The 14,663-nt window shown below is 39.2% G+C and overlaps 1 protein-coding gene across 2 annotated transcripts in view; it reads right to left on the bottom strand.

Annotated features, from left to right (window-relative positions):
• Positions 1–14,663, bottom strand: part of PRIM2 (DNA primase subunit 2) — a 276,717-nt gene that overhangs the window by 106,308 nt on the left and 155,746 nt on the right. For both annotated transcript variants that reach the window (XM_081246598.1, XM_081246597.1), the window contains exon 8: positions 8,308–8,375. In XM_081246598.1, the coding sequence (XP_081102724.1) occupies positions 8,308–8,375 (68 nt within the window). The remainder of the gene's footprint in view (positions 1–8,307; positions 8,376–14,663) is intronic.

The raw sequence follows: 14,663 nt of genomic DNA on the forward strand, positions 1-14,663 counted from the left end.
TCACCACACAAAGTTCTACTGCACAGCACTACACAAATTACTTTTTTGCTGCTAATATATTACAGTAACTACCACAATGCTTTATCAGGCTTTTTAAGAAAATTGTTTCCCATAGCATAGTCATCATTTTGTACCTTGTTACGTGCTTTATGCCTAACACAGTGTAAAATAACTAATTTTCTTTATTACTTAACTAGAGAACAATCAATATTTTAAAGAAACTCAAAGAGTGAAGAATACGAAATTTAAAAACTACAGACAATGAAACTACTTGAAAAATATAAACAATCATAAACTTTGCTTTCCAGGAAGACTGACAGCATCCACAATCCATAAATCCCTAAGAAACCTTGGAGTCAGAGGGCCAACAGAAATCTGACATTTCTACTTGGGAACAAGCTGCAAGAACACTGTGACATGCAAGGCTGTGTGCCACAGAATCGTGTCCCTCTACTGTGATTTCCATGATGCTATGTGCCCCACAGAATCAGGTACCTCTACTATGCTAACAGCCATCCTAATTTACTATAATTACTTTAAGATTCTCTCTTTTCTGAGCAACACTGAGTCCTATAAGAGCAGAAATAAACATGTATCCCTAGAACCTAACACCATGCCTGGCACCAAGTAGTTCCTGTAATATGTGTTAAATTAATAATAAATAAAACAAACTCTTAGAATAAAGGTTTGTGACCATGTATTTACCTCCACAAGTCACAGCCACTACATACAACCTCATTACAAAGTCTGCTGTTTACAAAGGTATCTATTTGCCTTGGCAAGATGGCCAGTTGAAGAGACAGGAAAGACTTTCCTATCTTCTTTCTATATCACTGAAAAGAAAATCAGTACTTCATATTTCTGTAAAAATCATTGTTAACCCTTTTTTAACTTTAAAACATGTTAAGCTAACAAAGTGACATAACTAAAAACCCCAGGGAAATTTAGTAGTGTATATAAATTAAGAGTGGTAGCTTACTTGTAAAACTGATGAAAAGTGATGTTAAAAGCTGTTTTCAACCTCCCAAGAGAAAACCCTCACATTAATAGGCAGATCAATGGTCCTCCAAAGATGTTCACTCATGAATATGTTAGGTTATGTGGGAAAAAGGACTCTGCAGATGTCATTAAAATTAAGGACCTTGAGATGGGGCAATTATCCTGGGTATACATGTGGGCAATGTAACTACATAGACTGTAAAAGCAGAAAGCTTTCTCAGGGTGGGGCCAGAGATGCAGTCGCAGAAGTCAGTTCTGACACATGAGAAGGACTGATGCACTGCTGCCGGCTCGGAGAGGGGACCACACGCAGGGACCAGAAAGAGGCCTCTGGAGCTCAGGGAAAGCAAAGGAAGGAATGTGGGCCCCTGGCTGACAGCCTGCCAGGAAATGGGGATCTCAGTCCTGCCACCACAAGGAGCTGCACTCAGCCAGCAACACGCATAAGCTTTAGCAGCACACTCTGCCCCAGAGCTTCCAGCAACAGCCACAGCCCTGCTGGCATCTTGATTTTAGCTGTGGGAGGCCCATGTGGGATTTCTGACCTACAGGACCGTATGATAAAAATGAGTGCTGCTTTAATCCATTCAATTTGTGGTAATTTGTTACGGCTACAACAAAATTTTCTAATCTAGAGACACTAATAAGGTTTAAAATTCAGCATCCTGAATTCTGTCTTCTTCAAGTCACTGGTTCACTTGCTAAGGACGTGGCTACTTCTCGCCTCTCTTGTCCCTGTAAAGCTGTAAGCCACCTAGGCTGCTGCTGCTCTCTGTCCTATCTCCGTCTCCTGGGAAACATCTCCGCTGCAATCCCTCTTAATGCAGTCATCACAGCATATCTTCCCCCCAGTGGACCTCACCTGGCCACAAAGAAGCTGCTAACACTCTGTAATTGTTCTTCACAGCTTTATTCAACCAAAAAAAGCCTGAATACCCAGTAAAATGGGAATGGTTAAGATAGATATATCTATCCTCAATTGAATACTATAAGTCACTTAAAAATGGAGCCATGAAAAGTAATCTTCTACTTTACTACATGGGTATGACATACTAAGTGAAAAAAAATTTTTTTAAGTTTAACCATTTCAATTATTATTGCGTAAAAATATAAAGAGATTACAACAAAAGCCTAGCAGTGGTTCTATTAGTGAAGCAGGATTTGTTTCTTCTATTTTTCCAAATTTTATATAGTGTGACTATAAATTTTACCAAAAAACATTAAATGACATAAAATTTGTAACATAAGCCACATACACCTCTCTCCTTCCTCTGCTTGATTAAGCTGCAGCAACTATTCCAGTACAGCCGCACATGCACACGCACACGCATGTGTGTGTGTGTGTGTGTGAGTGTGTATAGATTGGTCTTCTTTCTCTGTTAGCATATAAACATCTTGAGCTGAGGGACCACATCTCTTAGCATCTTTGTACACAGAGTATCCATTATAGTGCCCTTAACACAATGGGAGGATTTTAATAAAATGCTCACTCTTGACAAAGTACATCTCTAAAAAGGCATAAACATTTTCAATACAAAGGTGAAAAAAAAATAACTCAAAGACCATAAATAATGGGAAAGAACACATCCTTTCTAATTTATTAATATCTTACAAGGCACCTGAAACATCTTCACAATAATCACTGAGCTAAAAGCTTATGTTGCTGCATGTAGAAAAGGAAATAAATATAGTCAAGTTAATGCCAAAGCTTAGGAACAGGTGATGAGGAAGAGCTGACGAACAGCTGGAGTCCGTGGACCACGTTAATGAGGGTCTCACTTCAGCCCTCACCTGGTGGGCATCCTGATCTACCAAACCTTTCCTAACACATGAACGCCCAACAATTTTCTGATTTCAAAATGAGAACTAATTCAAAAAGAAAACACTGGGTACTGTACCACCATGGATATTGGGAAAAGCTTTCTTACAGAGATTGCATTTCTGATATAAAATCTGTGTCAGCATATTCTTCGGAGGAATGAATAGAATGTACTGCATTAAGAAAAAAAATTTACAAAATAATTGTTGGTAATAATACCAACTGAAGGAAAAAAAAACCAACTGAAGGAAGATGCTTTCATTATTTTAAATGATTTTCAAATAAAGGTCAATATAAACATCTGCTTAGAAATTCAGGATGCATTACAAGTTAATCCATGCGATACAGTTCAAGTATTTACTACAGGTAATGCTTCTCTTTGCTAGCTTCTCTTATCTATACTTGATTTCTGTTTTATTCTTAGGTTGAAATATGCTAATAAAATTAGGAAAAATAGTGTAACAAATACATGGTTTTGAAATTATTCTTTAATTTTTAATCAAAGAATTGGAAAATCATTAAATTTATTGGCAAAATATTAAATGAGAACAATATTCACTTCATATCTTCAGGTGGAGAGGTGAAGGAGGAAGACACACTGTGGGGAAAGGCATTATTTTTAAGGAAAAAAAATCATATCCAAGTAATCACATGTAGATTGTGGGCTACAAGTTTTCTTCTGCAGTCTCACCTATTTACACCTAGCATTTGTAAATAATACAATAAATAAAAATAACAATCTTTAACATAAACACCCTTGGTAGTCTAATACATTTTTATAAATATTATCCCACAGGTACCAACATTAGGGTAGCAAAGACACTTATACACAATAAACTTCTACATTTACAGGAACATATCCCAAGGCCTTTATATATCTCCAAGTTAGAAAATCAGTACATGACATAATTCACCCTAGAAAATGCAGTGATGTGTGAGGATGTGTAAGGTCACCCTGAGATGTGGACTCATTAGATGATGTACATAATGATATGTGACTTGAGGAGAGCAGAAATTATGATTTACACAAATTCTCTCTGGCATTTCTGAATTTAACATGAACTTCCTGAGGCTCCACCACTAAACTTTAAAATAGGGATAATGACAAACAACCGTCTACCATCCTCACTGGGGTGTTCTGAGTATGAACTAAAAAGCCAGTTTGGACAGTACTTTGTAAACTAGCCAGTTTGATTTCTTGGTCCCATGTCCTCCTCCCTCTTCTAAATACTTGCCCCTTCAATTACTTCCTCTTATTCCCATAAACCTCGTTTCTCCCTGACCGATAAACATTGCTCATCTTTCCAGCCTTCGGGGAAAAATGAAACACTTGCTTCAACCATGACACTCATGGGTACAGTCCCCTTTCCTCCTCGCTCTGCCAAGAGCAGTCTACGCTCCCCATATGCCCACAGCCTCGTTCCGCATTTCCTCCTCGACCCCCACGCCAGGGATAGACTTGCATCTGTACCACTGCAAGGCAGGGGCTGAGCCACCCGTGGCTCCCATGCACCTAATCCAACTGACGAGAGGAGATTCAGACCTGACTTCCCATGCATTTAACAGTGTTCACCTTTCTGAAAGCTTTCCCTTAGCATTGTTGATGCCACCACACCTTGCTGTGCTCCTGTTTCACTTGAGATTCCTCCCTGGTGTCTTTACTGGCTTCCCTTTTAACTCATCTCCTCCCTCCATCACTGCCCATCACAGGTCACTTAAACACTAACTTCTATGGGTTCTATTCAGGGCTATTTCCCCTTTTCTTATCACTCTATATTCTCTCCCTGAGTGATCTCAACCATCCACCCCCCTGATTTTAACCACCCCTATATAGTGGAGATTAGCAAACGTCTCTCTATAAACCTCTCTCTCAAACTGCAGGTCTATATTCAGCTACTTACTAAACACCCCCCATATGCTCCACCAGCATCTCAACTTTAAAATGTCTTAACCCACTGAACCTACGATCCCAGCAGTCCAATTCACCCCCCTTTGCTCCTTTACTCTCCTTCATGGTCACTGACAACATCCTCCCCCAAGTGAGACCAAAGTTCAGTCCAATCTGAGCAGCCACTGTGAGCCACCACTGTGCTAGGGGGTGTGGAATCCAAACAACCACTTCATGACCTCATCACTTAAGGAAATGTACTTTGTGTTTAATTCCATTCAAAAGGTTTACAAATGTTGTAACGTGTTTAAGTGCCTATCTCTCAAATGAAATCAAAACTGTAAATTCCTTGAGAACAGAAATTGTCTTTTTTTTTTTAATCCCCGGCACATAATAGGTGCTCAGTTACTGATGGATGCTACTAATGAATAGCTTGCATTTCCATAAGAGATTGAAGCAAAATGCTTTCTGTGGTTAATTTAGCTTTTAACTATATAACTAGGTTCAACTAAGAAAATCTGGACGCATCACTTCTACATTCTCAGAATGATATATATTGTTAAGCAATATACTAAATTATTAGGTTGGCAAAGTGTTATACTAATTCTCTTTGAATGTCTAAGTCCTGTAAAATGACTTGAGAATTTCTCTGTATTGCTACTTCAATTTTTGCAGATATTGGTATCATCTCCCAAATTAGTTTTATTGACAAACTTAATTGAAACACTACTCATCATTCCTCTTTGATCATTAGAGGCACTAAACAAAATTAGACCTAATAATGATTTCAGTTTCAACCTCCTAATGTCCGCCACCCCTTCTATCTAGGTTATATTTAAACTATACAGTTCATGCAAATCAATGATGATTATTTTTTCCTAACAAGATTATCATTAGCATCTTTCAAGCCAAACAGTATTCTTTCCTATTTTGACCTAAGCAAAAGGAAGGTAAAAGAAAAACATTACATTTAGACAGCCAAGAGACAATTCAATACACTTGAAAGGCTTTCCACAAGGTTACTTTTTGTAACAGGCAGTGTCCAACTATGCACATCAGCTGCCACCCTACATACAGATGTCTCTGACATGGTAATAAAACAAGAAACCATTTGGTTTAATAATAATAAAAGAAGCAACATCAGTTGGTGCATATTACATGTAGCATCTAGCCCTGGTTGCTTAGCAAACAGCCACAAGTGACTTCCACAGAGAATGAAAGCACTAAATGAATGTACAGTTTGTGCAAGTTTCAAGGACTCAAGAAGACGTGTCAGTAGTTAATCTAAACTCTAGTTGACAATGACCGCACTGGGGTGGAGGAAGGAGAATCCATCATTATCTCACAGAATCAAGCACTGACTAGATGTGAGATCCAGCCCTTTAGGTCTATGTCTTCTGACTCAATGGTTTTACAGGGGAAAAAACTGTTAACAATATGATTATTATAAATTATAAAAACTTTATGCAGAAAAAAACCAACAAAATTTCACTGGTATAACACGTATTCATTCATTCAACAAAACACATAATGAAGACCTATCATGAAAAGCACTTTGCAGCTCTGGAGCAGCTCATACTATAATGGAGAAATCAGGCAAGGAAACAAGCGATTACAATATTATAGGTTCTGTAACATGGGGAGCCATGCAGTATTACAGGAACACAAATAAACACCTAAGAGGGAGATGAGGCAGGGGAGGGAGGGTGAGAACTAAGTGGTCAGGGAGAGCTCATCAGAGGAGGCGAACAAGAACAAGCAACCATTAGTCAAGTCACAGAGGTGGAGGAAGGGGAAAAGAACATTCCAGGCAGGATGAAATTATCTGCAAGGGCACTGAGGAGAGCAAGGCCATGTCACACTGGAGGAGCTTCAGGGCACCTGCTGGCAGGAGAAGACAGGGTGTCAGTACTGACAGAAAGTCCAAAGAGCCAGGCCAGCTCCTTCCAGAAGGACCTCATCTGCCAGGCTGAGAAGTTCTCACATCATCCCGGGGGAAATTCAGGAGACGGAATGCTTTTAAACCGAGGAATAATATAATCACTGCAGCAGTGATGTGAAATATAGAAGGCAAATCGGGCAAAGATAAGAGGCCACCAGAAGGAGCTGCTCAGGCTGGGATTGGGAGGAGAGGGGGGCAGGGGAGTGACTCACTAACACAGAGCTCTCAGAAATTTAACAACACTGTACAGTATTCATGCTACTCAGTCCCTCGTGAAGTGTTAGTCTGGACCCCACCGTCCCCAACTGGAGAGGAGGACAGGAGAGGAGGAAAAGAGGGAGCAGGGAGGCAGGGGAGGAAGAAAATGAAGAACAATGAAAGACACTGGAAATTAACGTCCATGCCAATTTCTGAAGGAGCAGTAGCATTCTAGCTTTCAAAAAAATAAAAAGAAACCATAGAGAAAAACACTGAAGGTGCTTGGCTGCATAAAACTTGAAAATGTAGGTATGTTGGATAATGCAACATAATAAAAAACTTTCAGAAAAGAAAAATGTTTGTAACAAATATAACAAAGAGTCACTATCCTTTATATCTAAAGTACATAAGATCAAATAATCAAAAGATGCTATCAGTAAATGGGCAAAGAAACAGATAGTTAATCCCACCTCAAAAAAAATGGATAATAAAATGATTTAAAATCATTCTTAATAATAATCAGTGCAAAGTACATGATACCAACAGTATCTTTATGGTAAACCTATTAAATTAGCAACTGTTTTAGCTGTCCCTTCTTGTTCAAAGTACAGCAACATGGGGATCTTGTATGAAAATACAAGTAGAATAAGGTTTTTGCAAAATAAATAAATATACTTAAATCTTTAAAAGGGTTCATATGCTTTCACAAATTCCACTTCTGAAAACCCATGCTAAGGAAACAATCAAAACTACAGATAAAGATTTACATACTGCATTTTTTACACTAGTGAAAAGAATGAAAAATGGTCTAAATGCTCCCCAAAGAATGATAAATATACTATAGGACACCCATACAAGAAAATATCATATAATCATGAAAGACTATGTTTGTGGAGAGATCTTAGTAACAGAAAAAATGAAAAAAAAATAGTGAATTATATAAAAGTATAATTACAACACTGAGTTTTAAAACAGCACAGAGGAAAGCAGTATTATTTCTGAATAGTGATGATAGGTTTTTCCTCCACCTTTCCTGTATTTTCAAAGTTTGTTTCTTAAATAATGAGGATAAATTATTTTTGTATTTAGAAAACAAATATAACTTATTTCAACTACCCCCAATAAAACATGTGCAGGTTCCCATAGTTTGTCTTAGCCTCGCAGTTAAGCAAATAGCTCATTCCGTTGAGATCTTTCTGAACTCAGTCATCACTACTCATTTTAACTTCAACTTATCAACCAGTTCTACATACTTTTATAGAATTAAAAGAACTTTCTATAGTACCCTGAAGTCAAGGGTAACAAGCACATTGTACTAGGAACTTCAACTTAAATCAGAGAATTACAAAAAAGAGAAAAAGAAAAAAGAAAGGCTTTGTAAAGTTTTTAAACATCGAAGAGGCTTTGACCACTGTAATGAAGGTGGATTTACAAGTCTGACAGGCTGGGTCTTTGTATTACCTGAGGTGGTTGAGCAGAGGCTGGAGTCTCTCATCCGACTGCACAGCGGGCAAGGACCTGGCTGTTAACTGAAAGCAGAGAAGGAGGTGAGTAACCACAGCAAAAGCCTCAGACTGAACTCATCTGAACTACGTGCAAAATGAGGACCCGGGGCTTCCCTGGTGGCGTAGTGGTTGAGAGTCCGCCTGCCAACGCAGGGGACATGGGTTCGTGCCCCGGCCTGGGAAGATCCCACATGCCGCGGAGCGGCTGGGCCCATGAGCCATGGCCGCTGAGCGTGCGTGTCCGGAGCCTGTGCTCCGCAACGGGAGAGACCACAACAGTGAGTGGCCCGCGTATCGCAAAAAAAAAAAAAAAAGAGGACCCGGAGAGTGGAAGTAGATGGGGGGGTCCTAAAATGTAAGGACACTTCTTTTTTTGTTTGTTTTTTTAACATCTTTATTGGAGTATAATTGCTTTAAAACGTTGTCTTAGTTTCTGCTGTATAACAAAGTGAATCAGCTATACATATACATATATCCCCATATCCCCTCCCTCTTGTGTCTCCCTCCCACCCTCCCTATCCCACACCTCTAGGTGGTCACAAAGCACCGAGCTGATCTCCCTGTGCTATGCGGCTGCTTCCCACTAGCTATCTATTTTACATTTGGTAGTGTATATATGTCAATGGCCCTCTCTCACTTCGTCCCACCTTACCCTTCCCCTTTCCTGTGTACTCAAGTCCATTCTCTACGTCTGTGACTTTATTCCTATCCTGCCCCAAGGTTCATCAGAACCAGTTTTTTTGTAGATTCCATATATATGTTTTAGCATACGGTATTTGTTTTTCTCCTTCTGACTTACTTCACTCTGTACGACAGACTCTAGGTCCATCCACCTCACTACAAATAACTCAATTTCATTTCTCTTTATGGCTGAGTAATATTCCATTGTACATATGTGCCACATCTTATCCATTCATCTGTTGATGGACACGTAGGTTGCTTCCATGTTCTGGCTATTGTAAACAGTGCTGCAGTGAACATTGTGGTACATGACTCTTTTTTTTTTTTTTTTTTTTGCGGTACACAAGCCTCTCACCGCTGTGGCCCCTCCCGCTGCAGAGCACAGGCTCCAGACGTACAGGCCCAGCAGCCACGGCCCACGGGCCCAGCCGCTCCACAGCACATGGGATCCTCCCGGACCGGGACACGAACCCATGTTCCCTGCATCGGCAGGCAGACCCCTAACCAGTGCATCACCAGGGAAGCCCCATGACTCTTTGAATTATGGTTTTCTCAGGGCATATGCCCAAAGTGGGATTGCTGGGTCGTATGGTAGTTCTATTTTTAGTTTTTAAGGAACCCCCATACTCTTCTCAATAGTGGCTGTATCAATTTACATTCCCACCAACAGTGCAAGAGGGTTCCCTTTTCTCCACACCCTCTCCAGCATTTATTGTTTGTAGACTTTTTGATGATGGCCATTCTGACTGGTGGGAGGTGATACCTCACTGAAGTTTTGATTTGCATTTCTCTAATGATTAGTGATGTTGAGCATCCTTTCATGTGTTTGTTGGCAATCTGTATATCTTCTTTGGAGAAATGTCTATTTAGGTCTTTGGGCAATTTATTGATGGGGTGGTTTGTTTTTTTGCTATTGAGCTGCATGAGCTGCCTGGATATTTTCGAGATTAATCCGTTGTCAGTTGCTTCATTTGCAAATATTTTCTCCCATTCTAAGGGTTATCTTTTCATCTTCTTCATGGTTTCCTTTGCTGTACAAAAGCTTTTAAGTTGCATTAGGGCCCATTTATTTTTTTTTTTTACTTCCATTTCTCTAGGAGATGGGTCAAAAAGGATCTTGCTGTGATTTATGTCATAGAGTGTTCTGCCTATGTTTTCCTCTAAGAGTTTGATAGTGTCTGGCCTTACATTTAGGTCTTTAATCCATTTTGAGTTTATTTTTGTGTATGGTGTTAGGGAGTGTTCTAAATGCATTCTTTTAAATGTAGCTGTCTAGTTTTCCCAGCACCACTAATTGAAGGGGCTGTCTCTTCTCCGTTGTATATTCTTTGCCTCCTTTATCAAGTATATGGTGACCATATGTGTGTGGGTTTATCTCTGGGCTTTCTATCTTGTTCCATTGATCTATATTTCTGTTTTTGTGCCAGTACCATACTGTCTTGATTACTGTAGCTTTGTAGTACAGTCTGAAGTCAGGGACCCTGATTGCTCCACCTGTTTTTCTTTCTCAAGATTGCTTTGGCTATTCAGGGTCTTTTGTGTTTCCATACAAATTGTGAAATTTTTTGTTTTACTTCTGTGAAAAATGCCAACGGTAGTTTGATAGGGATTGCACTGAAGCTGTAGATTGCTTTGGGTAGGCCAGTCATTTTCACAATGTTGATTCTTCCAATCCAAGAACATGGTATATCTCTCCATCTGTTTGTATCATCTTTAATTTCTTTCATCAGTGTCTTACAGTTTTCTGCATACAGGTCTTTTGTCTCCTTAGGTAGGTTTATTCCTAAGTATTTTATTCTTTTTGTTGCAATGGTAAATGGGAGTGTTTCCTTAATTTCTCTTTCAGATTTTTCATCATTAGTGTATAGGAATGCCAGAGATTTCTGTGCATTCATTTTGTATCCTGCTACTTTACCAAATTCATTGATTAGCTCTAGTAGTTTTCTGGTAGCGTCTTTAGGATTCTCTATGTATAGTATCATGTCATCTGCAAATAGTGACAGTATTACTTCTTCTTTTCTGATTTGGATTCCTTTTATTTCTTTTTCATGTCTGATTGCTGTGGCTAAAACTTCCAAAACTATGTTGAATAACAGTGGCGAGAGTGGGCAACCTTGTCTCGTTTCCTGATCTTAGTGGAAATGGTTTCAATTTTTCACCACTGAGAACAACGTTGGCTGTGGGTTTGTCTTATATGGCTTTTATTATGTTGAGGTAAGTTCCCTCTATGCCTACTTTCTGGAGGCTTTCTATCACAAATGGGTATTGAATTTATCAAAAGCTTTTTCTGCATCTACTGAATTGATCATATGGTTTTTATCCTTCTATTTGTTAATATGATGTATCACATTGATTGATTTGCATATATTGAGGAATCCTTGCATTCCTGGGATAAACCCCACTTGATCATGGTATATGATCCTTTTAATGTGCTGTTGGATTCTGTTTGCTAGTATTCTGTGGAGGATTTTAGCATCTATGTTCATCAGTGATATTGGCCTGTAGTTTTCTTTCTTTGTGACATCTTTGTGTGGTTTTGGTATCAGGGTGATGGTGGCCTCGTGAATGAGTTTGCTATATTTTGGAAGAGTTTAAGAAGGGATTGGTGTTAGCTCTTCTCTAAATGTTTGATAGAATTCGCCTGTGAGGCCATCTGGCCCTGGGCTTTTGTTTGTTGGAAGATTTTTAATCACAGTTTCAATTTCAGTGCTTGTGATTGGTCTGTTTATACCTTCTATTTCTTCCTGGTTCAGTCTCCAAAGGTTGTGCTTTTCTAAGAATTTGTCCATTTCTTCGAGGTTGTCCATTTTAGTGGCATACAGTTACTTGTAGTAGTCTCTCATGATCCTTTGTATTTCTGCAGTGTCAGTTATTGCTTCTCTTTTTTCATTTCTAATTCTGTTCATTTGAGTCCTCTTCCTTTTTTTCTTGAAGAGTCTGGCTAATGGTTTATTAATTTTGTTTATCTTCTCAAAGAACTAGCTTTTAGTTTTATTAATCTTTGCTATTGTTTGCTTCATTTCTTTTTCATTTATTTCTGACCTGATTTTTTTTTTTTTTTTTTTTTTTTTGCGGTACGCGGGCCTCTCACTGTTGTGGCCTCTCCCGTTGCGGAGCACAGGCTCCGGACGCGCAGGCTGAGCGGCCATGGCTCATGGGCCTAGCCGCTCCGTGGCATGTGGGATCTTCCCAGACCGGGGCACGAACCCATGTACCCTGCATCGACAGGCGGACCCTCAACCACTGCGCCACCAGGGAAGCCCTCTGACCTGATTTTTATGATTTCTTTCCTTCTGCTAACTTTGGGTTTTTTCGTTTTTCTTTCTCTAACTGCTTTAGGTGTAAGGTTAGGCTGTTTATTTGAGACTTTTCTTGTTTCTTGAGGTAGGATTGTATTGCTATAAACTTCCCTCTTAGAACTGCTTTTGCTGCATCCCATTGGTTGTGGGTCATCGTGTATTCATTGTCATTTGTTTCTAGGTATTCTTTGATTTCCTCAGTGATCTCTTGGTTATTTGGTAGTGTATTGTTTAGCCTCCATGTGTTTGTATTTTTTACAGATCTCTTCCTATAATTGATAACCAGTCTCATAGCGCTGTGGTTGGAAAAGATACTTGATACGATTTCAATTTTCTTAAATTTACCAAAGCTTGATTTGTGACCCAAGATATGATCTATCCTGAAGAATGTTCCATGAGCACTTGAGAAGAAAGTATATTCTGTTGTTTTTGAATGGAATGTCCTATAAATATTAATTAGGTCTATCTTGTTTAATGTTTTTTTTTTTTTTTTTGCAGTATGCGCACCTCTCACTGTTGTGGCCTCTCCCATTGCAGAGCACAGGCTCTGGACGCGCAGGCTCAGCGGCCATGGCTCATGGGCCCAGCTGCTCCGTGGCATGTGGGATCTTCCCAGACAGGGGCATGAACCCGTGTCCCCTGCATCAGCAGGCGGACTCTCAACCAGTGCGCCACCAGGGAAGCCCTAATGTATCATTTAAAGCTTGTGTTTCCTCATTTATTTTCATTTTGGATGATCTGTCATTGGTGAAACTGGGGTGTTAAAGTCCCCTACTATGATTGTGTTACTGTCAATTTCCCCTTTTATGGCTGCTAGCATTTGCCTTATGTATTGAGGTGCTCCTACGTTGGATGCACAAATATTTACAATTGTTATATCTTCTTCTTGGATTGATCCCTGGATCATTATATAGTGTCCTTCTTTGTCTTTTGTAATAGTCTTTATTTTAAAGTCTATTTTTTCTGATATGAGAATTGCTACTCCAGCCTTCTTCTGATTTCCATTTGCATGCAATATCTTTTTCCACTTTCAGTCTGTATGTGTACCTAGGTCTGAAGTGGGTCTCTTGTAGACAGCATATATATGGGTCTTCTTTTTGTATCTATTAAGCCATTCTATGTCTTTTGGTTGGAGCATTTCATCCATTTACATTTAAGGTAATTATCGATATGTATGTTCCTATTACCATTTTCTTAATTGCTTTGGGTTTGTTATTAAAGTCTTTTCCTTCTGTTGTGTTTCCTGCCTAGAGAAGTTCCTTTAGCATTTGCTGTAAAGCTGGTTTGGTGGTGCTGAAATATCTCTTAGCTTTTGCTTGTCTGTAAAGGTTTTAATTTCTCTGTCAAATCTGAATGAGATCCTTTCTGGGTAAAGTAATCTTGTTTGTAGGTTTTTCCCTTTCATCCCTTTAAATATGTCCTACCACTGCCTTCTGGCTTGCAGTTTCTGCTGAAAGATCAGCTGTTAACCGTATGGGGATTCCCTTGTATGTTAATTGTTGCTTTTCCCTTGATGCTTTTAATATTTTTTCTTTGTATTTAATTTTTGATAGTTTGATTAATATGTGTCTTGGAATGTTTCTTCTTGGATTTATCCTGTATGGGACTCTCTGTGCTTCCTGGACTTGATTAACTATTTCCTTTCCCATATTAGGGAGGTTTTCAACTATAATCTCTTCAAATATTTTCTCAGTCCCTTTCTTTTTCTCTTCTTCTTCTGGGACCCCTATAATTCAAATGTTGGTGTGTTTAATGTTGTCCCAGAGGACTCTGAGACTGTCCTCAATTCTTTTCATTCTTTTTTCTTTGTTCTTCTCTGTGGTAGTTATTTCCACTATTTTATCTTCCAGGTCACTTATCCATTCTTCTACCTCAGTTATTCTACTGTTGAGTCCTTCTAGAGAATTTTTAATTTCATTTATTGTGTTGTTCATCATTGTTTGTTTGCTCTTTAGTTCTTTGAGGTCCTTGTTAAACGTTTCTTGTATTTTCTCCATTCTATTTCCAAGATGTTTGATCATCTTTACTATCATTACTCTGAATTCTTTTTCAGGTAGACTGCCTATTTCCTCTTCATTCGTTTGGTCTGGTGGGTTTTTACCTTGCTCCTTCATCTGCTGTGTGTTTCTCTGTCTTCTCATTTTGCTTACCTTACTGTGTTTGGGGTCTCCTTTTCGCAGGCTGCAGGTTCGTAGTTCCTGTTGTTTTTCGTGTCTGCCCCCAGTGGGTAAGGTTGGTTCAGCGGGTTGTGTAGGCTTCCTGGTGGAGGGGAGTAGTGCCTGTGTTCTGGTGGATGAAGCTGTATCTTGTCTTTCTGGTGGGCTAGGCCACA

Source organism: Mesoplodon bidens (genome assembly GCF_964165515.1).
Source record: "Mesoplodon bidens genome assembly, chromosome: 10".
NCBI classification, from domain to species: Eukaryota; Metazoa; Chordata; class Mammalia; order Artiodactyla; family Ziphiidae; genus Mesoplodon; species Mesoplodon bidens.